General features: G+C 49.0%; 1 protein-coding gene across 2 annotated transcripts in view; it reads left to right on the forward strand.

Annotated features, from left to right (window-relative positions):
- The window catches only part of tmem255a (transmembrane protein 255A), a 116,662-nt gene that overhangs the window by 45,974 nt on the left and 45,461 nt on the right, over nt 1–25,227 (forward strand). For both annotated transcript variants that reach the window (XM_078547624.1, XM_078547626.1), the window contains one exon: nt 6,192–6,272. In XM_078547624.1, the coding sequence (XP_078403750.1) occupies nt 6,192–6,272 (81 nt within the window). The remainder of the gene's footprint in view (nt 1–6,191; nt 6,273–25,227) is intronic.

The raw sequence follows: 25,227 nt of genomic DNA on the forward strand, positions 1-25,227 counted from the left end.
GGATTAGGTAGGTAGGTCAGGTGTTTCTCACATGTCGATGCAGACTCGATGGGCCGAAGGGCCTCTTCTGCACTGTGATTCTGTGTGAGTGGGACAGGAAAGATCCCAAGCAGACTTTCTAGTCAAAGGAAGGACAGGAACCTGGAAAAGGTCCTATTAAGTGAGGTTAAGAGTGAAGAGCAGAGAAAGGCTCCAAGCTTCATGCTTAAAGAGACGAATGCTACAGGAAAGCAGATTTAAGGTGAGAACGGCTTGTGAGAAGTCAGAAGGTCCAAAGAGACAGCTGCAGGTCTGTAACTCTTTGTTGTAGCCATGTGAAGCAGTGGTGTACTGTTGATGGCTGAGTTGGTGAGAGAGTGTGGAAGAAAGCTTGAATGCATGTGGTGACCCAGGGGAGAGGAACATCGGAAGGAGAGTTTGAAACACTGGAGGTGAACCCTTGTGGAAGGTGTCTGAGAGAAAGCGTCGGTTTGGGAGAAGATTCCAAAGTGAGTTCTTTCAGAGTGGAGATTGGAAACCCTTGTGTGAAAGACGGCATTCAGTGAGACCGGTTGGGTCATGGTGACGAGCACCAGGGCTGGTGGCGGGGAGAGTTAAGGAGTGATCCATAGCATCTGTCATTTGGTTTCACAGTGTGGTGGGTCTGACCACAGTTGACTATTGGTTTACATGGATGATGTACTTACTGTGGATATGTGAGGATAAGATAGCTTTTGTAACTTGTGTTATCCTTACAAAGCTGTTTATATCTGTAAATGTATAGTTGTGGGTGAAGGAGCATTGTAATATAGTTTATCTTTTCTTGTTTAATAAATGTTTTATTCTTTTGTTAAAAGTTCATCAGCTGACTTCTGTGATTCTGTTCAGTTGCTGCACTCCACATATCTAAACAAAAAAATAAAAGTTAGGATCTATCAAGCCGGGTTCCACCCTAGGATCAGGCTTGTCTCAGTGGTAATATCAGCTGGGATCGTAACAAAGGAGTAAATTGATAGTGTGAGACTAAGTAAGGTGGGAGGAAGCTGATGTGGAGCCTAAACTACCATAACCCTGTTGGGCTGAATGGCCTTTTCATGTTCTACAAATTCTATGCAAGTTATCAGTAATAACACCAATCCTCCAACATTGCAATGAAATAGCTGGTAACTATTTACACTGATCACTGCATTCAGATGCATCTGCTTAGCTTGTCATTTTGACTACAGACATCACTTAATCTTGCACTGAACTGAAACATATTTACATAGTGGACCATGTTTTTTTTTTATTCCCTGAGGAACAAACATAGCTTACAGCTTTCACAGACTCTGTTTTATTTTGGATTCAACCTGCTTATCGAGGCATTGCTGCTTAATTTATTAATCCTGCTATTCATTCTGGCAAGGACACTGTTTATTTTCCATCCTTCATTGCCCTGGCAAAATGACATATTATCTAAGAGGCCATAGTGTATTCGCTGAGTGATACAGCGGATTTTGTAAACTGGATTTTGGGGCCTAGGCTGGAATCCAGTCATCTCACTGATGGGACCTGTTCAGCCATTTAATTAGATCATAGCTGATCTGTCTCTTTACTCCATCCACACAACCACCACACCCTGCACCCCCAGGCCTTGGTTCTGTAACTCTTAACACCCTTGCCTAACCAACATCCACCAAGCTTGGTTTTAAAGTTTTAGGTTGACCCCCCCACCAGCCTCAATAGCTTTCTGGAGGGGGAAAGAGTTCCAGATTTTCACCATCCTTTGTGTGAAGAAACACCTCCTGACATAACCCCTTAATGACCTAGCTCTAACTTTAAGGCTAAGCCTCCTGGATGGGATAGCTCCTTCTTTAGGTAGGAAAGATCCAGTGCAAAAGCAAATTGTATAAATCTCAATCCAGTTCCTAAATCGTGCTAAATTAACAATCTGGCTGGAATGACAACGACTGTACCAGTGCCATAGAGGATCCAGCCCTGAGTTTGGATTTCAGCTGCATTGTGGCATTGTGTACAGAGGGTGTTAACTGCCTGCATCTAAGCTGAGCTGCACTGGGCCAGGGGGTGCTGGGTGTAAAAAGTGGAAATTGTAAATGCCGATCTAAAATTAACTCGAGAGCCGACCAGTTTCAAAAGAGCCAGAAGACTCTAGAGCCAGCCTTAAATTTAAGCTTACGTCCTGTGAAAACTGCTGGATTCAGCTGGAGCCTAAACTGTTGTTACTGTATACTCAAATGTTCTTTCTCTCTTGGAGGTAATAAACCCAACATCACAAAAAAAAGCCTGAAGTGTTCAAGGTGCATTTTTTTTGCGTGTGTGTGTGTGTGTGTGTGTGTGTGTGTGTGTGTGGGGTATCGTGCAGCACGTTTCACCCTCCGAAACCTTGTCATTTTTGACACTCGACTCTATTCTCCAGTATTTTGGAATGCTTGATTAAAAAATGGACATCATTTTATCTAACATCTGAAAAAGGAGGGGACAATTGTCTAATTTTATTAATTGCTTTTTCTTCTTTCACCCAAAAATTGCTATTTCTGGAGAAGAAATATTTTCAACAGCGCAGAGTTGTTTTGTAGCCAGTACTGGCTGTAATGCTGCAGCTATCAATTTGTATATGAGGTTCCCATTCTCCATTCTTGACCATTGTGGTGTATTCTGGTCATTTTAAACACCTTTATTCTTCATGGTTAAGAGGTTTGTAGTTTAAATGATGGGGAAAATTAAAGCAGCTTTTGGATTTTCAGCAACCCAAACAGACCCAGCTTTCTAAAAGAATCATTCCAACAATTAACCTTGCCTCACCCCATGTGGTTCATAAAGGAATTCTACCCGGATGAACCCACTTCGGAGAGAATGGGGGAACTTTAACTGACACGTCAGCCGTGGATCAGTTGGTTGCGCTCTCGCCTCTTGAGTCAAAGGGTTCTGAGTTCAAGTCCTATTCCACAGAGCCATGAGCACAAAAACCAAGGTTAACGCTCCTGTGCAGTACTGAGGGTGTCGAGGTGTAAAAGATGGCCAAGAAGAGCAAGGGAGTTATCAGCATTTTTCTGGTCAATAAATTTATCCCTCAAGCAACAGCGCAAAGCAGAGGTGATCTGGCCATTATCACAACACTGTTTGTGGGATCTTGCTGTGTATGTTGCTGTAGATTTCTATATTACAACAGTGACTACGCTTCAAAAGTACTTCATTGGCTGTAAAGTGCTTTGAGATATCTTGAGGATGTGAAAGATGCTATGCACATGCAAATCTTTCTCTTTATTCACCCCCTCCCCCCAAGTATTGATGGGCTGGGGGCAATTGAGAAGGTAAGCCTGTTGAAATATTTGTAAAATGTCCAGGATTGTTGTTGTTGTTCTTTTCTTTTGAAGGACGTCCTTGGAACCTGTACTTTTGTGTTTATGATCTGAAAACCCTCCTCCTCAGTTAATATCAGGGTCACTGTTTATCCCCTCCAATCTATGTCCAGTTTAGAGAGCCCTTCGCTTTCCTATCCCTCATCCTCCATCCACCCTAGTTCATAAGGGGGAGATCTTAAACAGTGTTTTTGCATCAGTATTTACTCAGGAAACTGGCATAGTGTATAAGGAAGGAAGGGAAACAAGCAGTAGTTTCATGGAACATATAGAGATTAAAGAGGAGGAGGTGCTTGCTGCCTTACAGCAAATAAAGGTAGATAAATCCCCCGGGCCTGACATGATATTCCCTCGGACCTTGAGGGAGACTAGTGTAGAAATTGCAGGGGCCCTGGCAGAAATATTTAAAATGTCCTTAGCCACGGGTGAGGTGCCGGAGGATTGGAGGGTAGCTCATGTTGTTCCGTTGTTTAAAAAAGGCTCCAAAAGTAAACCAAGTAATTACAGGCCAGTGAGCCTGACGTCAGTAGTAGGTAAATTATTGGAAGGTGTTCTGAGAGATCGGATATATAATTATTTGGTCAGCATGGCTTTGTGCGTGGTAGGTCGTGTTTAACGAAGCTTGTAGAGTTTTTCGAGGAGGTTACCAAGAAAGTAGATGAAGGAAAGGCTGTGGATATTATCTACATGGACTTTAGTAAGGCCTTTGACAAGGTCCCACATGGGAGGTTAGTTCAGAAGGTTCAGATACTTGGTATCCATGGAGAGGCTGTAAACTGGATTCGAAATTGGCTGTGTGGGAGAAGACAGAGAGTGGTAGTGGATGATTGCTTCTCAGACTGGAGGCCTGTGACTAGTGGTGTGCCTCAGGGATCTGTACTGGGACCATTGTTGTTTGTTGTCTATGTCAATGATTTGGATGATAATGTGGTGAATTGGATCAGCAAGTTTGCTGATGACACTAAGATTGGAGGCGTTGTGGACAGCGGGGAAGGCTTTCAAAGCTTGCAGAGAGATCTGGACCAACTGGAAAAATGGGCCAGAAAATGGCAGATGGAATTTAATGTGGAAAAGTGTGAGGTGTTACATTTTGGAAGGTCAAACCAAGGTAGGACATACACAGTAAATGGTAGGGCACTGAGGAGTGCGGAGGAACAAAGGGATCTGGGAGTTCAGATACATAATTCCCTGAAAGTGGCGTCACGGGTAGACAGGGTTGTAAAGAAAGCTTTTGGCATACTGGCCTTCATAAATCAATGTATTGAGTATAGGATTTGGGATGTTATGGTGAGGTTGTATAAGACATTGGTGAGGCCAACTTTGGAGTATTGTGTGCAGTTCTGGTCGCCTAACTACAGGAAGGATATCAGTAAGATTGAGAAAGTGCAGAGAAGATTTACTAGGATGTTGCCGGGTCTTAAGGAGTTGAGTTACAGGGAAAGATTAAACAGGTTAGGACTTTATTCCTTGGAGTGTAGAAGAATGAGGGAGATTTGATAGAAGTTTACAAAATTGTGAGGGGTATAGACAGAGTAAATGCGAGTAGGCTCTTTCCACTTAGATTAGGAGAAATAAACACGAGAGGACATGGCTTTAGGGTGAAAGGGGAAAGGTTTAGGGGGAACTTCTTCACTCAGAGAGTGGTGAGAGTGTGGAACAAGCTAACATCTGACATGGTAAATGCGGGCTCACTCTTAAGCTTTAAGAATAAATTAGATAGATACATGGATGGGAGAGGTCTGGAGGGTTATGGACTAGGTGCAGGTCAATGGGACTAGCGGAATAATATTTCGGCACAGACTAGAAGGGCTGAATGGCCTGTTTTCTGTGCTGTAGTGTTCTATGGTTCTATATTGACACTCTTCTCCCCCTTTGCCTTCTCTTCCTCCCACTCTGCCCAATTCAACCTGTCACTTCCTCAGCACCCTACGCCCAGCTGAAGCCAATAAGCCTCTACCATCTTTTGCTTCCTACCCCACCCCCCAGTTCATGCTGGATCACGATCATCTCTTCCCCTTCTGCTGCTTTCTGTTGTAACTGCTGCAGCAGATTTAATGAATGACGCCGAACATTGCGGACGGGGTTTCCAGATCTTGAAAATTTTCGCCAACCATAAGCAACAGTCTTCATGCTCACTCACAGCCATCGCGACATGGAGGATCCTGACCTGTGGTGATTCTGAGGGATTCTTTCATGGGTTGTGGGCATCGCTGGCAGAGCCAGCAATTGTTGCCCATCCATAATTGTCCTTGAACTGAGTGGCTTGCTAGGTCATTTCAGAGGGTAGTTAAGAGTCAACCACGTTGCTGTGGGTCTGGAGTCACATGTAGGCCAGACCAGGTAAGGGTGGCAGATTTCCTTCCCTAAAGGGCATTATTGAACCAGATGGGTTTTTACAACAATCGATGATCGTTTCATGGTCACCACTACTGAGACTGGCTCTCAATTCGAGAATTTATTCATTGAATCCACCAGCTACCTTGGTGATGGGATTTGAGCTCATGTCCCGAGACCATTAGCTTGAGCCTCAAGAATACTAGTCCAGTGACATTGCCACCACACTACCATCTTCCCTTAGAATGGTTAGTGCCCCAAATTTCCAGGTATTCACATCAACTGTGAACAGTCAGTACATATAGAAAAATGCCCTATTACCCTGTGTAAATCTTTTACGCTACATGATTAGACTTTCTAACTGGTTCAAATAGAAGTTTTAAGCTTTGATACAATTGCTAAAAAGGGGTGAATCAAATTTGTTCTCCAAAATCTTGTCTGTTTTAAGTGCAGAATGTAAAGCAGATCTCGGCTGCATTGGAAAATTTGAAAGAGTAATGCTATCTTCTTTTGTGACAGGATATCAAACCTTTCCATGCAGGGAGATGTCAGTATTACTCTAGCGGTACTCCATATCCTTCAGATGATTACAATGCAGAGGTATGTTTGCCAATACTGGCTTAGCATTGTTACTGTGTTGGCACTTCTGAGTGATAAATATTGCTCTTTACTGTGATTCAAAGATAACAAACCTAGAAATTTTCACTCATGTGTACAGACCTCTTTTATCCCTATTTCTTCAGTTTGGTTCCTACCTTTCGTTTTAATCTATTTCTGTGCGCACTTATGACAATTCCCTACAAGGACTTTGCGATCAGTGGGAGATATGTGTGGAGGCTAAGTACTTCCCTAGAGAGAGGGAGGGATATTCAGAGAATGAGTCACTCCAAGCAGCACTTGTTCATCTTCCTTTTGTTTGGTTTTCTTCCTTTGCCGTTCTCTGCTTCTGAAGCCAGTCACCTGCTGGTACAGCAGCAATTGTTTTGGTGCTTATGCCCTCTGAACAAGGGCAATTAGGGATGGGCAATAAATGCCAGCGACACCCACATCCCATGAATGAATTTTTTTAAATGGCTTTCTTTATATCAGCCTGACTGGGGGCTGCAATATCTAACCTAGCACTCATTTTTAGAAGAATGAGAGGCGATCTTATTGAAACATATAAATCCTGAGGGGACTTAACACGGAAGATACTTTAAGGATGCTTCCCCTTGTGAAAGAGCCTAGAACTAGGGGACACAGTTTAAAAACAAAATAAGGGGTCTCCCATTTATGATGGAGGTAAGCAGAAATTTTTTTCCCTGAGGATCGTGAGTCTGTGGAACTCTCTACTAGAGAGCAGTGCAAGGCAGGTCAATGAAGATTTTTAAGGCAGAGGTAGATTCTTGATTAACAAGGGAGTCAAGGGTTATTGGGGTAGGCAGAATGTGGAGTTGAGGCCACAATCGCATCTGCCATGATCTTATTGAATGGCAGAACAGGCTCAAGGGGTCGAGTGGCCTACTCCCACTCCTAATTCATATGTGTTTTCATATGTACATGGACCAATTTTAATAGCAGTAACACTGGAGAGCATTCAAGCACAGGAACCCTGGATGATAGCTCCCCAGCCGAGATTGAGAGCAGCGAGGTCAAGTACAAGTGCCCATGCTATCCAATTCCATGACTGGACCAGATGTATAATGGGGGACCTTTCTGGTCCATGTCATCTATTGCTGTACCTCAATGTGACTTGCCGTAGTGAGATTTGAACTCATGGTCACTGGGTTTGTAGTCGAGTACCATAACCACTACATTGCTGTTCCCACAAGGCTGCTTATGGATGAATTTCCTTTTCTCTTCCTCTCCCAGCTAATCTTTCCCAAAGTCAAAAGCAAAATACTGCAGATGCAGGAAATCTGAAATAAAAACAGAAAATGCTGGAAATACTCAGGAGGTCACACAGCATGGGTGGAATCTTATGGTGGCAATGGGGTGTCTCGGGGGGGGGGGTCTTGGTCACCAGCTGAAGAGCAGATGAGACCCCAGTGTTGCCTCTGTCTGGGAAGGCCTGCCACTCAGGCACTTAAGCCAGCAGCAGGCTTTTCCCCCAGGATCAAGGACACATGGGTGGAAGACCCGCCCACCAAGAGCTGCCAGCCAATCAAAGGCCGGCGGCTCTTCTGCACAAACGATGGCTGGTGGCCAGCACTACACCCATCTGAGGCCTCGGATCAAGGAAGCGCCCGTGGGCACAGGCAAGTGATGGCGGCGGCAGCTGGGTGTGGGAGGGGGGGCGTGGGAGGACATGTGGGGGAACGGTGGGGAGGGAGGCCGGCCGCAAGGGAAGGGGGGTGGCTCTCAGTGGGATCCCTCCTTCCTGATGCCAGGCGCCTCAATCAGGCGCTGAGTGCATTTTGAACATGAGGACAATCCTCCTGCGCACACCCCCAACCTCGGAGGCTGATTGCTTGTCGTGGTCCCTGCACTGCAAGCTCCCTGCCTGCCCCTGGATTAAGACCAATGGTGGAGGGATGAGGCATTAATTGCCCACTTAAGGGCTTCAATTGGCAACGGGGGCTGGAAGACCATCCACAGGCTCCCTGCCACAGATTTAATTGGGGTGGAGGTAGGAAGGTGGCGGGATCCCTGCCGCCCACCCTTAGATGCTCGATTAAATGCCCCCGTGCCACCAAACCCACCAAGGGAAGAACACACACTTCAGCCCCACCTATGGAGGGAAACGGAGTTAAAGCGCAGAAGTTCCGGTCCCTGCAGTGGGCGGGAGCGGAGAATTCAGAGAGAGGCCAAAAATCGGAAAGGTGCCGGCAGGAAATTATATCAGAATTTTGCCCTCGCCACTTTCGGGCTGGGCTGAAGGTGGGTTGGGTTTCCTGCTGATCCATGTCGGGAACCCCGTTTGCATGGATTACCATGTCATGAATACTCATTAAAAATGCTACTCGCCTGAATCCCATTCCTCCCAATTATGTGCCACGTCGGCAGGAGATTAGACCGCTCTAAATCACAGCCGGATATAAGTGGCGTGGAACTGTCCACCCTCACTTCGCTCGTGGCTTCGAGGTGAAAGTAACATTAAAATCCTACCTACAACAGCACTGCTCCGGGTTCTCAGCAATGCAAGTGAGACGCTTCTCTGGTGGGACTGTAGGGTTGGTCTGCCCACAGTGGGTGCCTCGTGTTTAGGGTTAGTCTGCTCACAGCGGGAGTCTCCGTGCTGTGGGAGGACAGCATCAGTGGACAGAATTTTCTGTGCCCACTGGTGTTGGGCGCGCTCAGGGGCATGAGTGGACAATATGGTGAGAAGGTTAGAAATCGGTTTCACAACCTCGTGAAACCAGTTTGTGATCGTCCGCTCAGCTCATCAATGGCGGGTCGTGTTTCCTGCCATCGGACGTCGGGAACCTCATTGTAGTACATCAGCATATCATTATAAAGCCAGCCCGCTGGAATCATTCCCCACCCCTGACCCTCCCCCCACCCCGCCCCCCCAACACTGGATCATCTGCCCACGTCAGCGGGAAAACACGCCAGTGTAGAACACGTCTTGACAAGTGTGATGTGCAGAACTCAGGACTCACCACCAGGGCCTTGCTCACATCGCGGACATCCGAGGAGAAGATGATGCTGGAGCCCGACAGCAGCGGGATCCTGGAGGAATGTCCATGGCATTGCTGGGTGGATTCTTATGGACATGGCTCTGCTGCGAATCAGTGCACTGAAGTTGGAAAGTCACCTTTGAGGCTCTGCTTACAACAGATGATGGCCGAGCGGGTGGAGAGGAAGTTCCAGCTGTGTCTGGGAGAGGAAGATGTACCGGGGGGTAGGAGAGGAAGGCCGAGGATCGACTAACAGAGGAAGAGGTGTTGGTGGACAAAGGATGAGGTTGGGAATGAAGGTGGTGGGGGGTGAGTTTGGGAGGGGGAAACGAAGGTGTCAGAGGGGCGAGGTTGGGAGGGAATGAAGATGTCAGGGGTGAGGTTGGGAGAGGGGGAATGAAGGTAGCAGGGGGGGTGAGGTTGGGAGGAGCGGAAAATAAAGGGTCGGGGGTGAGTTTGGGGGGATAGTACGAGGGGAGGAGGGGGTAATGGGGGGAAATACGGCAACTGGGGAGGCAGGTGTAAGGGGGGGTGGAAGGAGTAAGGGAAGGTGTCTGGAGGGAGGAAACGAGTACGGAGAGGTGAGTCAGTCCAGAGGGAGGAAGGAGTGCGGAGAGGGGAGGGAGTCCGGGGGGAGGAAGGAGTGGAGTGAGGGAAGAGAGTCCGGCGGAGTGGAGGAGTGTGAAGAGTGAAGGGAGTCTGGGTGGGAGGAAGGGGTGCAGAGAGGGGAGAGATTCCGGGGGGAGGAAAGAGTGTGGAGAGGGGAGGGAGTCCGGGAGAGGAACATAGAAACCAGGAGTAGGCCATTCGGCCCTTCAAGCCTGCTCTGCCATTCATCACGATCATGGCTGATCATCCAACTCAATAGCCTGCTCCCGCTTTCTCTCCATATCCTTTGATCCCTTTCGCCCCAAGAGCTATATCTAACTCCTTCTTGAAAACATACAATGCTTTGGCCTCAACTACTTTCTGTGGTAGCGAATTCCACAGGCTCACCACTCTCTGGGTGAAGAAATTTCTCCTCATCTCAGGAAGAAGTGCAGAGAGTGGAGACAGTCTGAGGGGAGGAAGGAGTGTGGAGAGAGGGAGTTCAGGGGGGAGAAAGGGGTGTGGAGATGGGAGGGAGTCCGTGGGGAAGCAGGAGTGCAGAGAGGGGAGTCAGTCCAGAGGGAGGAAGGAGTGTGGAAAGGGGAGGGGGTCCGGGGGAAGGAAGGAGTGCAGTGAGGGGAGAGAGTCCAGGGGGAGGAAGGAGTCAGGGGAGGGGAGGGAGTCCAGCGCGGGAGGAAGGAGGGCAGAGAGGGGAGGAAGTCTGGGGGGACGGAAGGAGCGCAGAGAGGGGAGGGTGTCCAGGGTGGGGAGGGAGTCCGGGGGAGGAAGGAATGCTGAGAGGGGAGGGAGTAAGGGTGGAGGAAAGAATTAGGAAGGGAGAAGGACTAATTGAGGGTGGGGGGAGGGCGGGGAGGAGTCCAGAGCAGCGGGGTAGGCCAAAAGGGAGGCGAAGTCCAGCGGAGGCAGGGGGGAGGGGTTCCGAGGGGGGTAAAGGGTCGGGATGGGGGGATGTCCAGGTGAAAGTGCAAGGGAGGGCTCTGATGAGTCATGCCTGCTTCCTGGGGAGCAAATGAGAGTGGGCATGGTACGAGGGAATGGTGAGAATGACCAGGGACAGAGTAAGCCCGTAGGGTGGGAGGGTGAGGGTTCGACGGTATCAGAAGAGAAAGCGAGGGTGGTTCCTAAGTGGATGACCCAGGGGTGTCCAGCTGCTGCTCCTCCTCCCTTCGGGTGCCCAGGGGCCCCGACCTGACTTCTTGAGGGGAAGGAGCACCTGGAGGGACGTTGAGGTGCCCAGTTGCAGGAACTCACCCATGGCAGGTCTGTGCGCATCTCCACGTCCTGCTGGACCAGGCTTTCCATGACGCCTGCCATCCTCCCCATGGAGAGCTCCATACACGCACATGTGGGCACCACTTCATCAGAGAGCAGGCGGACACACTCCTCTGACTTGCTTGCAGCTCTGCTGAGGGCTTCCAACAGCCCTGCATGATGTTCCCCTGCCTTCTGCTAACTCTCCAGGATGAGTTGGAAGGCCGAATCCAGAGGCTCGTCATCTGACTCGGACCCCACAGATGCCTCTTCCCATGCAGTCCACCGAGTGCCAGAGAGCTCGCACAAACCTGCCTCCTCCTGCTGTAGACACCTGTCCCCGGTGACCATCAGATTGTGAATCCAAGCCTGCCCTAGATCTAGGTCCCACTAAGGTGTGTCTCTGCGCTGGTGCAGGGTGTGGGTAAACGCTGTGATGGGTTTTCCAGGCTGCTTATTTCCAGCTCTTCAATGGAGGATGTGTCCTCTTGGCTGGAGGTGAGGACCTAGAGGAAGCTGAGGGGCTGGCTGGCTGAGGGTGTCAGTCGCTTGGCAGAGCTCCCTGTGAACCAAAGTAGAGGCAATTAGTGCATGGCAGCAGAGTCAAAAGCAGGAGAGAGAGCACTCACAGTTGTGTTGAGAGAGGGATGATGCAGTGCAGGATCCTCATGAGGGTGTTCGCTGCCGACCTCACTATCACCTCGGGCACAGTCCACATCCTCACCAGTCAGTGTGATGGCACACTCTTCAAAGTGAGTGAGGGTTCTAATGTGGGCCATTCCACCCCCTGGTCTGAGATCTGTCCCTGCTGCTATGAGTAGGCTGCTCCTGCATGAAAATAGATGGAGAGAGCGTGAGCAGGATACATGGCACTGCATGGAATGTTTTTGTGGTGAGCGGAGACATGGACGGGCTGAGGATGTGAGCTCCAGACGCTGAGAGTCTGATGGAGATGTGAGGGTGTGTGTGAGAGTTATTGGTGTTGCCCCTTGAGGTGTGAGATCCCAGTAGATCCGTGATGGGTTTGTGAGTGTGTGAATTGAGAATGATGAGAAGAGTGGCTTACCCTGGCGGAACGGGCGAGGCCATTCATTCTGTTGCAGTACTGGGTGACTGTCCTCGTTTGCAGGGCATTGGCACTGACCACCACTGCCATCGCTTCCTCAGCCACGAGATTCCAGGAGGAGTAAGGTGCAGGCAACGGGACACAGCCACATTCCTTCTGTCCCTTAGCGCCATGCCAGTGCACTGAAAGGCCTTTACAACCAGTAACATCGAGTGCAAGTTCAGCATTCGAAATTGCACCTTCAACCCTCATGATTCACCAGGTCCTAATCTTTGGAAGGGTCAGCGGTAAACCCTGTATCCGTGCACTCTGGGAACAGCGCAAATGTTGCATCAAAGGACTTGATGCAGTCGTCACCACCTTAATGAGAAACTTATGCCCTCCTTCTTCTGGATGGTAGCGGTCATGGGTTTGTTGATAGTGGGAGATTCAGTGAAGGTAATGCCATTGCACATCAAGGGGTGATGGTTGAATTCTCTCTTGTTGGAGATGGCCATTGCCTGACACTTGTGTGGCGCAAATGTTACTTGCCACTTGTCAGCCCAATCCTGGATATTGTCCAGGTCTTGCTGCGTTTGGACATGGACTGCTTCGGTATCTGAGGAGTCGCGAATGGTGCTGAACATCGTGCAATCATCAGCAAACATCCCCACTTCTGACCTAATGGTGGAAGGTTATTGATTAAGCAGCTGAAGATGGTTGGGCCAAGGACACTACCCTGAGGAACTCCTGCAGAGACATCCTGGAGCTGAGATGACTGACCTCCAACAACCACAACCATTTTCCTTTGTGCTAGATATCACTCCAACCAGTGGAGAGTTTTCCCTCTGATTCCCATTGACTCCAGTTTTGCTGGGGCTCCTTGATGCCAAACTGTTAAATGCGACCTTGATGTCAAGGGCAGTCACTCTCACCTCACCTCGGGAGTTCAGCTCTTTTGTCCACGTTTGAACCAAGGCTGTAATGAGGTCAGGAGCTGAGTGGCCCTTGCGGAACCCAAACTGAGCGTCATAAGCAGGTTATTGCTAAGCAAGTGCTGCTTGATAGCACTGTTAATGACCCCTTCCATTACTTTACTGATGATGGAGAGTAGACTGATGGGGCGATAATTGGCCGGGTTGGATTTGTCCTGATTTTTGTGTACAGGATATACCTGAACAATTTTCCACATAGCCGGGTAGATGCCATTGTTGTAGCTATACTGTAACAGCTTGGCTAGGGGCACTGCAAGTTCTGAAGCACAAGTCTTCAGTACTATTGCCGGAATATTGTCATGGCCCATAGCCTTTGCAGTATCCAGTCTCTTCAGCCGTTCCTTGATATCGAATTAGAATGAATCGAATTGGTATCTGTGATGCTAGGGACCTCCGGAGGAGGCCAAGATGGATCATCCATTCAGCACTTCTGGCTGAAGATTGTAGCAAATGTTTCAGCTTTATCTTTTGCATTGTTGTGCTGGGCTCCTCCTTCATTGAGGATGGGGGTGTTTGTGGAGCCTCTTCTTCCAGTAACTTATTTAATTGTCCACCACCATTCACGACTGGATGTGGCAGGACTGCAGAGCTTAGATCTGACCCATTGATTGTGGGATCGCTTAACTCTGTCTGTCCTTTGCTGCTTATGCTGTTTGGCACGCATGTGGTCCAGTGTTATAGCTTCACCAGATTGACATTTTATTTTTAGGTATGCCTGGTGCTGCTCCTGGCATGCCCTCCTGCACTCTTCATTGAACTAGGGTTGATCCCCTGGTTTGATGGTAAAGGTAGAGTGGGGGATCTGCCGGGCAATAAGGTTACAGATTGTGTTTGAGTACGATTCTGCTGCTGCTGATGGCCCGCAGTGCCTCATGGATGCCCAGTCTTGAGTTACTAGATCTATTCAAAATCTATCCCATTTAGCACGGTGGTAGTGCCACACAACACAATGGAGGGTATCCTCAATGTGCAGGTGGGACTTTGTCTCCACAATGAGTGTGCGGTGGTCACTCCTATTGATACTGTCATGGACAGATGCATCTGCGGCAGGCAGGTTGGTGAGGATGAGGTCAAGTATGTTTTTCCCTCTTGTTGGTTCCCTCACCACCTGCTGCAGTCCCAGTCTAGCAGCTATGTCCTTTAGTACTCGGCGGTGCTACTGGGCCACTCTTGGTGATGGACATTGAAGTCCCCCACTCAGAGTACATTCTGCACCCTTGCCACCCTCAGTGCTTCCTCCAAGTGATGTTCAACATGAAGGAACACTGGTTCATCAGCTGAGGGAGTGTGGTATGTGGTAATCAGCAGGAGGGTTCCTTGCCCGTGTTTGACCTGATGCCATGAGACTTCATGGCATCCGGAGTCGATGTTGAGGACTCCTAGGGCAACTCCCTCCCGACCGTATACCACTGTGCCACCACCTCTGTTGGGTCTGTCCTGTCGGTGGGAGAGGTCATACCCAGGGATGGTGATGGTGGTGTCTGGGACATTACCTGTAAGGTCTGATTCCGTGAGGATGACTATGTCAGGCTGTTGCTTGACTAGTCTATGAGACAGCTCTCCCAATTTTGGCACTAGCCCCCAGATGTTAGTAAGGAGGACTTTGCAGGGTCGACAGGGCTGAGATTGTCGTTGTCGTTTTTGGTGTCTAGGTCGATGCTGGTTGGCCCATCTGGTTTCATTCCTTTTTTGTGACTTTGTAGCGGTTACATCATAGGACACTAGAATAGCATTTATACATCCCAGGAGAACCCTTCACTGTGCCATTTACACAGCATAGTGATGTACCTGCAGGGTTAGTTTCAGGTCCTTGGTTTAGTATCTGATCCAAAAGATGACACCTTTTAATGTAATCGGGTTACATTTCTTTTGCCATTATAACTAATTCTATTTTGATTGCCCTTGTATGTAGGACATTGAATTCAAAGCAAGGATGTAATGGAGGATTTGTACAAGATATTGATGAGGCCACAGTTGAGTGGTGTGTGCAGGCCTAGATTCCCCATTAGGAAAGGATACCAGCCATTGGAGCAAATTCACTAGGATGATAAAAAGTGAGAAGTTACAGAAAAAAGCTCAAACAATTGTGGGTTTTTCAAAATTCTGATTTTTTTTCATATATTGAATGAGTAATGAAAAAGTAAACACTGAAAATGTGTGTCTGCTGGTGAATCTGTAAGGAGGGGGCATGACCTTTGGATTATTGCTACGAAGGGGGCATTTAGAATAAAATTTACAACAGGCCATTCGAATGGAATGTTTGCCAGTGTCTTACTGAGGCAGAGATGATAACATAGTTATGATGGAGATCTGTTAAACTTCAAATGTTAATGATATCTGATGAGATTTTGATGGTAACATTAATTTGCTCACTACATTAGAGAGTCTCTCAGCTCTCTTTGTGTCTCTGTGGACTTGTCTTCTCTGTGTTGAAGAGAATACTGTGTCAGTTATGTGAAATGTCACATTAAAGGCATATAAGTCATAGCTGATTTAACAAGGCCAACATCATGACAGAGCCACTTAATATTGTTTACCTTATTGTAGGAGAAAGCTGAAAGATCAGTGTAGATATCTATAAAATTATGACGGGCTTTGAGAGGGTAGATGTAGAGAGATATCTCCACGTTTAGGGGATTCAAAAACTAGAGGTCACTAATAATGTGGAACTCACTACCACAAGGAATAGTTAACTCAAATATTATTTAAGGTGACACTATATAACCAAATAAGGGAACAAAGAACAGGATATGCCAATTGGGGTATAAAAAGGTGGGATAGCTCATAGACCAGTTGACCTGAATGTTTCTGTGTTGTAGACTTAATATAACCTAATATTTAATTTATTATAACTTAATATTAAACCAACTTTCAAAATTCTATAGACTCTGGAATGGTTCCTGCAGATTGGAAGGTAGCAAAGGTAACCCCAATATTTAAGAAAGGAGGGAGAGAGAAAACGGGGAACTACAGACCTGTTAGCCTAGAATCTGTAATAAAGGATGTGATAACAGGACGTTTAGAAAATAATGGTAGGATTGGGCAGAGACAACATGGATTTATGAAAGATAAATCATGTTTAACAAACCTATTAATTTTTTGAGGATGTAACTAGCAGAATAGATAAGGGGGAACTGGAAGATGTGGTATATTTAAATTTTCAGAAAGCTTTTGATGAGGTCCCAAACAAGGGGTTAGTAAACAAAATTAGAGCACGTGGGGTTGGGGGTAATATACTGGCATGAATTGAGAATTGGTTAACAGGCAGAAAACAGAGTAGGAATAAATGGGTCTTTCTCAGGTTGGCAGGCTGTGGATAGTGGAGTGCAGCAAGAATCAGTGCTTGGGCCCCAGCTATTCACAATCTACATCAATGATTTGGATGTGGGGATTAAATGTAATATTTCCAAGTTTGCAGATGACACAAAATTTAGGGAAGTGTGAGTTGTGAAGAGGATGCAAAGACGCTTCAAGGGGATTTGGAGAGGCTAAGTGAGTGGGCAAAAATTTGGCAGATGGAATACAATGTGGAGGAATGTGAGGTTATCCACTTTGGTAGGAAAAACAGAAATACAGAGTATTAACTGGTGAGAGTCTGGGAAATGTTGAACTGTTCAGGAGTCACTGAGAGCTAACATGCAGGTACAGCAAGTATTTAAGGCAAATGGTATGTGGACTTTATTACAAGGGAATTTGAATGTAGGAGTAAAGATGTCTTACTGTAATTGTACAGAGCCTTGGTGAGACTTCAACTGGAGTATTATGTGCAGTTTTGGTCTCCTTACCTAAGGAAATCTATACTTGCCATAGAGGGAGTGCAACAAAGGTTCACTAAATTAATTCCAGGGATGGAGGCATTGTCCTAGGAGGAAAGATTAAATAGACTGGGCCTTTATTCTCTGGAGGTTAGAAGAATGAGAGGTGATCTCGTTCAAACATACAAAATTCTTACAGGGCTCAACAGGGTGGATGCAGGAAGGCTGTTTCCCTTGGCTGGGGGTCTAGGACCAGGGGGGACAGTCTCAGAATAAGGGGCAGGCCACTTAGGACTGAGATGAGGGGGAATTTCTTCACTCAGAGGGGGTGAGTCTTTGGAATTCCCTGCCCCAGGGGCTGTGGAGGCTCAGTCATTATGTTCAAGCCTGAGATCGATATGTTTCTACATGTTAAAAAGATCAAGGGATTTTAAAAAATCATTTACAGGATGTGGGCGTTGCTAGCTTGGTCAGCATTTATTGCAAACCCCTAATTGCCATTGAGAAGGTGTTGGTGAGCTGCCTTCTTGAACCGCTGCAGTCCATATGGTGTAGGTAGACCCACAGTGCTGTTAGAAAGGAAGTTCCAGGATTTTGACCCAGCAACAGTGAAGGAACAGTGATATATTTCCAAGTCAGGATGGTGAGTGGCTTGGAGGGGAACTTCCAGGTGGTGGTGTTCCCATGTGTCTGCTGCCCTCCTTCTTCTGGATGGTAGCGGTCATGGGTTTGAAAGGTGCTGCCTAAGGAGGCTTGGTGAGTTGCTGCAGTGCATCTTGCGGATGGTACACACTGCTGCCATGTGCGTCAGCAGTGGAGGGAGTGAATGTTTGTGGAAGGGGTGCCAATCAAGTGGGCTGCTTTGTCCTGGATGATGTTGAGCTTCTTGAGTGTTGTTGGAGCTGCACTCATCCAGGTAAGTGGAGAGTATTCCATCACACTCCTGAGTTGTGTCTTGTCGATGGTGAACAGGCTTTGGGGCGTCAGGAGGTGAGTTACTTGCCACAGGATTCCTAGCCTCTGACCTGTTCTTGTAGCCACAGTATTTATATGGCTAGTCCAGTCCAGTTTCTGGTCAATGTGGATGTGGTGACAGTGCAGGAAAATGGTGTTGAAGTAGAGTATCAGCCATGATCTCCTTGAATGGTGGAATAGGCTCGATGGGCTGAATGGCCTGCTCCTATTTCTTATGTTCTTATTGTTTGTCACACTGAGGTGGGGGGTTGGGGAGGCGGACACTGCAAATCAGGCTCTCTAAGTTTATCCTTGCCCTGGAATGTTTGAGACTTGCTTCTGAGAAGTGGCCTGATTCCTTCTAAGTTAGTTTTTTTTTTAACAGGCAACTCTGTAACCAGGAGTTGCCTGATCTGGGTATGAGCGCCTTGTCCCCATTGATTACTTCTCCCAGTTATAATGTAATACAGCCCATATAAAGGGGGCACACGGAGGCTCCATGATGGTGGGTTCAACTTTTCGGAAAAATATATTTTTGTGTTTATGAGCATCAGTGGACACTCAGTACCAGGAGAGTAGTGTCTGGCATTTAAGTGCCCAAGGAGGTGTGAACTTCCTGTAATTGAGTGATGTCAACGGGCATTGACCCATTGTTACTGTTTATATTTTCAATAAACTGAATGATAGGTTGTGATATAAGCCACACACTCCGATGATTTGACCATTTGGCCAGGAATTTTCACTCCCGTTCGCGACGGGCGGGAGTGGAAATTACCACGAGAAGCTCAGAAATCAGTTCCACGTTGTCGTGAACCCAGTTTGCGATTGGCTGCTGCAGCCTTCAAGGGCAGGCCGCGTATCCTGCCATGGCACGTTGGCACATCATTTCAATAAATTTGCATCTCATTGTAAGGACTGCTGTCCGGAATCATCCCCCCCAGCGCTGGATCATCCACATCAGCGTGCAATTAGAACGAGATGTTTCACAACGGTATCAATCGTGACGTGCACCTGGCGACCTGCACTTTGCTTATGCCTTTGAGGTTTGTTCGCACACCTTGCATCGAGCAGTGCTCGAGGTAATCGGTGCCAGGCTTCGCAGGCAGCGCCACATCACTTTCAGCGTGTTGTCACAGACAAGTCTCTACCTACCAGACCAGTTAGGGGTCCACTGGGGAAGGGGGAAGACTGGCCTGAGGCATGGGGAGGGTCTGCAGGGTTAGGGCTCCACTGAGGGTAAGAGTGAGGAAGGTTGTACTCAGACACATGAGGGGGGGGAGCGTGCAGGGAATTGTTGTCCACATCACCAGGATGGGGAGAGAGCATGTTACAGATTGACACAAGGCACTTGGGGTCAGAATGGGAGGAGCGGTGAGTGAAGAAGTGCTTCAATTTACATTGTTGAGCTGGTAGAGACTGATGATGTCCCAGTCCAGGGAGGGGGAGGACATGTCAGTTCTGTCTCAGTCGTGCCCAGCATGTTGTGCGCATGTTGGGCATTGTCGTAACATCATGCGCCTTGGTCCGCAGGGTTTCTGCATCATGCTGAGCCACAGATGAAACACTCTGTTAGGGGAGCCTACAGATGGGGAAAAGGCATTGTGGCGGTATCTGAGGGGGTGTGTGGGGGGGTGGGGATAGCTGTGTAAGTGGCCTCAAGATGTGGATGGGTGAAGTCCACACCAGGCACAGGCAAAGGCACATCCACCTCAAAATATTCTGGGGTTAACAAATGGATATCCACCACAATCCCAATGGGAACAAGGAATAGAGGGGGAGGATTGAGAGTTTTTGAAGGGAGGGAAACCTGAACATTAGGCTCCTCTGGGATGATGGGAGGGGTTTCCATACTCACACAGGGAGGGTCCAAGCTGGTCTGGCAGTGAGAGCTCAGCACCACCATCTTCCAACCTGCAGCAAGGGCGCAGTACAAAATTAAAATGAGGAGAAACACTGCTGGTGGGGGCTATGCAGACAGATTGGAGGGTAGCTGCATGCACTAGGGTGTGGCTGATTACATTGGCACCCAAATGAACTGCACATTCCCAAATGAGGATGGAGGTGTCAGCTGTGGCTCAGATCATAGCACCCTCGCCTTTGAATCAGAGGGTTGTGGGTTCATGTCCCACTCCTGGAAAACCAAGAACTGTGATTGTACTCGAAAGAAGTTGCAATCTGTGACTGTTGGTAACTCGAAAGAGTTTCCCAAATGAGGAGAGATGCACAGCTGAGACATGTTAGGAGCCTTTCAATGACAATACAGGGAATCAGGAATGCGCATTCATGCGAGGCTAATCCTGCAAAGTGGCACTAATTGTTCTCCTTTTATTAACCCTTTGTTGGCAGCATGGAAATTCCCCAGAGTGATGACGAACTCCAGAGTAATTGGGCGACTGGACAAGCTTCAGATGCATGTTACACTCGCAGCGCTGACAGGTTCACAGATGGGAAGCCTCAGACCCCCTCAAATTATCTTGTTTCGTGACTAAATGTTTTCCTTCATTTTTATTCCAAAGAGTGTAGTATCAGAGTGCAGTGAATGAGGATCCCAGTGCCTGGGCTGAAAGCAGCACATCCAAGTGCCTTGCCCAAGCAATCTCATAACAGTCGGTTATGTAAATTGGGGGAGAGAGGAGAACCTTGAAACGCACCCCACGCTGGCCGGCATTTCAGGGGCGAGTAGATGCCGACATGGGAACAAAGTCCTTGAACCCACATTCGCTGACGAGTCATTGACAGAAAGAGGACCTTTGTAGGCTGATGCTGCCCCTTGTCTGTTTCTCACTGAGGCTGCAGAGAGGAGACCATCAGGAGGATGGGGCCTGGATTTATTGCTGCTGCATAATCGCATACAGGCAGGAGAGAAGAAGACTCGCCAAAGGGAGGAGCAAAAAATCTCAGGACCAAGGGGCAGCAGTGGTCCCTCCAGACACACAGGATGAGGCTCACAGAGATGTCATACGTAGGTGGCTCACAAGACCAAGGGTGTACAGAACTCAAATGTCTTATCTGCAGATGATTGAGAGACAGTGTTACCAACACCCCTGCATGTCCAGGGACCTGGTGTCTCATATTTGCCACATTCTCCAGGAATTGGCACCATGGGGCCTGGGAGGGCATCCATTGTGGGTGGCTCTGAAAGTAACAGCCACACTCAACTTTTACGCGAGTGGCTCCTCCCAGGGCTCCGCTGGGGGCCTCTGCGGGATCTCTCAAGTGTCCACACACAACTGCATTCACGAGGTCACAGGCACCCTTTTTGTTAAGGCCCACAATTACGACAACTTCGACAGAGATCAAGCAAGCCAGGACGCCAGAGCACTGGGCTTTGCAGAGATTGCCAGATTCTCACAGGTGCAGGGTGCCATCGACTATACTCATGTGGCTATAAAAGCTCCCTGGCAACAGGCACTGCAATACATAAACAGGAAAGGCAGCCACTCACTCAATATACAGCTGGTCTGCGACCATAAAAAACTGATCATGCAGATTTGCATCAGATACCCAGGAATTGTCCATGACTCATATATCTAGAGTAGATCGCAGATCCTGGACATCTTCGAGGGACCACACGGGATCCAGGGCTGGCTCCTTGGTGACAAAAGGTACCCACAAAGGACGTTGTTGATGATACCCGTGCGGTGGCCACAGATTCCTGCAGAGAGAAAGTACAACGAAACTCATGCCACTACACAACCATTGGTGGAGCACACCATTGGCATCTTAAAGATTCCGATGCCTGGACAGATCTGGCGGAGCACTCCAGTACAGGCCTCAGAGGGTCTGTCAGATCATTGTGGCTTGCTGCACACTGCACAACCCCGTACTGCAAAGGGGAGAGGACTTGCCAGATGCCGGGATTGAGAAGCTGAACATTTCCTCTGATGATGAGGATCTTGAAGGGAATGCCGGTGATAAGTTCAAGGAAACTGAGGCTGCAGGGGAAGAGGCCATAGCACATGCCAGACAAGGCAGGTATGCGCCTGAGGCCCTCATCACCACCAGATTCCATGAGGAGGATGACGTGTTGCAGTGAGTGCCCTCTTGGACAAGTGCCCTCCATCATGGGCCAACATGAACACCAGTGTTGCTAGTCCTCTCGTTTCACCCATGCACTTCAATATGAGTGTGAATAGTTACACATCAGGGTCACATTGTCCTGATCCTTTGAAGGGTGATGAAGCCTCAGTAGCATGTGTCCTTGCTGAGATGAGATGCTAAGTGGAGGAGGGAGTCCCAGCATCAGATGTCAGAAGTCAGAAGGTGCTGCCTCTTCAAGCATCCCTCCAGCATCCCAGTCATATTGGCAGCCTACAAGAGCCAGGAGCTGTTCTACTATCCTCATTGGGCTCGTAGCTGTGTGCCTTGAATTTGACAAAGTTCCTCAAGGAGCACCATCTCTAGCCGTGGGACAACACATTCTGTGTAACATCGATGGTGAAACTGACACTTGGCCCCGGGGTGTTCATCGGCTGGTCGTCCTCCCTATGCATACCCAGGGGCCACTGGCTGACTCCTTGTGGAGAAATGGCAACTGGAGTGAAATATAGGTGCCCCCCCCCCACCCTCATGTAACCACTGATGGATGCCACTGAGGGCTGCAGCAATAGAGTGCTGCTCTTGCAGCAGTGCTGGACCGATGTCCTAGACCAAGGTCTCCATGGCGGCCGCCATCCTCCCAGTGTTGACCTCAGTGCATGGCGCTATCACCTCAGACTGAAGGCGGACGCTCTCCTCCATTGTGCGTTGCAATCTGAGGCGTGCAGCTGACATCTCTTCCTGACGTTCCCGTCATTGTCGCTGCAGCTCCACCCACTGATTTAGGACCGAGATCGGAGGCTTGTCATCTGACTCAGACTCAGCAGATTCCTGTCCTCCAACAGCCCTCCGAGTGCCGACGACCTCAGATGTCCCTGCCTCCGCCTGCAGTGGACCAGATTGTGTGCTGTGCTCATCAGATTGTGACCTCAAGGCTGCTCTAGAACTAGGTCCCACCGAGGTGTGTGTCTCTGCGCTGCTGGAGGGTGTGGGTCAGCGCTGTGACTGGCCTTCAATGGTGCTGTCCTTCGGTTCCTCATCCGAGGTGTCATTGGGGCTCAAGCTAAGGGCTGGTTGAGGGCCTCGGGTGCTTGGCAGAGGTGCCTACGAAAGAAAGTAGAGATAATTAGAGCATGGCAGGAATCTCTGAAACAGGGCAATGCACTCACGGTATGGTTGTCTGAGGGATGACGTGGTGCAAGAACCCCACATGGGTGTGCGCCGCCAACCTCACCGTCACCACAGGCACAGTCCATGTCCTCTCTGGCCAGCTTGATGGCTCAGTTCTCGAAGCCAGTGAAGACCTTGAGTTCTGTCATTCCACCCCTGGTCTGGGACCTCTCCCGACAATTGTGTGTGAGCTTGTCCTGTGTAAAGGCAGACAGAGGGTGTGAGCAGGATTCATGCCAGGGCAGATGATAAGGATGCCTGGTTTGAGTGGGTGGTGAGCGGAGCCATGGACAGGTTGAGGATGCAAACTGCAGAGGAGGTGGGCCCTGATGGAGATGTGAGGGTGTGTGTGAGAGAGAGTGAGTGGCCATGTCCCTTGAGCTGGCAGTGAGTGAGATGCCAGTAAATGTCTGATGGGCTTGTGAGCATTCCCACCAACAGCAGAAATCGGGGCGGGGTGGGGGGGCGGGGGGGCACTTAATTTGGCGGGAGGTAAAAAAATCTGTTTCCTGATGGCGGGATAAACTGTTGGAATTTTGTTCCCCTGACTTTCAAGGCGGGTTAAAGACAGGTGGAGCTTCCCAACAGTGTCAGGAACCCCATTTGCATGTGTTAGCATCTCATGCATGCTCATTAAAAAGCCACCTCACCGGAATCGCGGTCGCCCTTGCAAATTAAGTTCCCCGCCAGTGGGACATTAGAATGTTCGGTTTTATGACTGCGTATAAATGGCCTGCATCCGGTGAGCTACAACCCTTCCATGACTTTGAGGTCCGTAGATATTGCTTTCTCCTCCTTGGGGACCTCACATAACTTCACTCAAGTGCTGTTGGCGAATGCTGCGCCAAGGCTGGACAGGGGAGGCAGGTAAAGACTGGGAGGGGGGGGTGGGGTAATGTGGAAGGGTAGAGCAAAGACTGGACAGGGGAGGCAGGCTTACGGCGGAGGGTGGGGAGGGTGCCTGAGGAAGGGGAAGGGAATCTCCTGGGAAGCGGGGATGTCCAGGGAAAGAGGAGGAGAGTGTCCGGGGAAGTGAGAGGGGGGTGGAGTGTCTAGGAAGTAGGGGGGTAAGTGTCTGGGGCGGTGGGGGGGGTGGGGGGCAGGGGAGGGTCTTAAAGTGTGGTGGTATCAACAGTGGGGTCCTGGGGGGTGGGTGAATGCAGGGTACTGTTGGGAGGGAACAGTCACAGTCAGAGGGGGGAGTGGGATGCAGTCGGGTGGCAGATCCAGGGTGAGAGTCTGGTAGGTGAAGGTCTCATCGGGGTGTGGGGGGTGGGGAGGTCACGGAGAGGGACAAGACAGGTGGCTTGGATAACGGAGGGAGGGGCAGGGTCAGGGTGGGCATGGGGATAGTAACGGGTGTTGGCTCTGAGGGGAGGAAAGGCATGTGAAGGTAGATCATGTTAGGGTTCAGGGTAACGGGGGGAGAGGAATGGTGACATTGAGTGGGTCTGTGGTGATGGGGGGAGTTGGTGGGTGACAGGGGGAGAGTAGAAGGCGGTGGAGTGAGTTTGAAAGGTGACGGGCACCATTTTTCTAATCTGACCATGACCATCGAAGTGAGCGGAGGGTCTTGTCGGGTGGGTGGAGTTCAAGGTCAGCGCGTGGTCAACTAAAGGGACATCCTAATAATTATGAGACAACTGGATTTCAAAGATGCTCAGTCGTGCCCTCCTTTCTATGGTGAAGCCCACATTGCAGCAAGTTTGTTCCCGACTGGTGGAGCTGCCAATCGTCCTGTGCCATTCGCCATCTGCTGCTGTCAGAGGCAGGGACGGAGGGAGGTGGAATGCGTCCAAGGGGCACAGCTGATAGAGGACAGCCAACTCGCAACTCCAAACATCCATCATCCTGGGTGAATAGTCATGGCTGACAAGGGAATCACGTGGTTAGTCGTTCTATGCTGCCAAGGCAATGGTCTCTCTATAGAGTCTCTAGGGTAATGGAGGCAAGTGGAATAGTGTCCGAGGGAGGCTTCCTGCACATGGCTTTCATCACCCTGGTCACCGAGCAATGTCTCCATAACAGATATGTATGAACGGGAGAAACACCCATCTCTGGTCCTCCGGGATGTCCTTTACCGCAAAGGGGTGGGAGGGGGTTGCCTTGTCTAAATAGAGGCCAGGTGAATGGCTTAGC

Source organism: Cetorhinus maximus, chromosome 8, assembly GCF_964194155.1.
Source record: "Cetorhinus maximus chromosome 8, sCetMax3.hap1.1, whole genome shotgun sequence".
Classification (NCBI taxonomy): domain Eukaryota; kingdom Metazoa; phylum Chordata; class Chondrichthyes; order Lamniformes; family Cetorhinidae; genus Cetorhinus; species Cetorhinus maximus.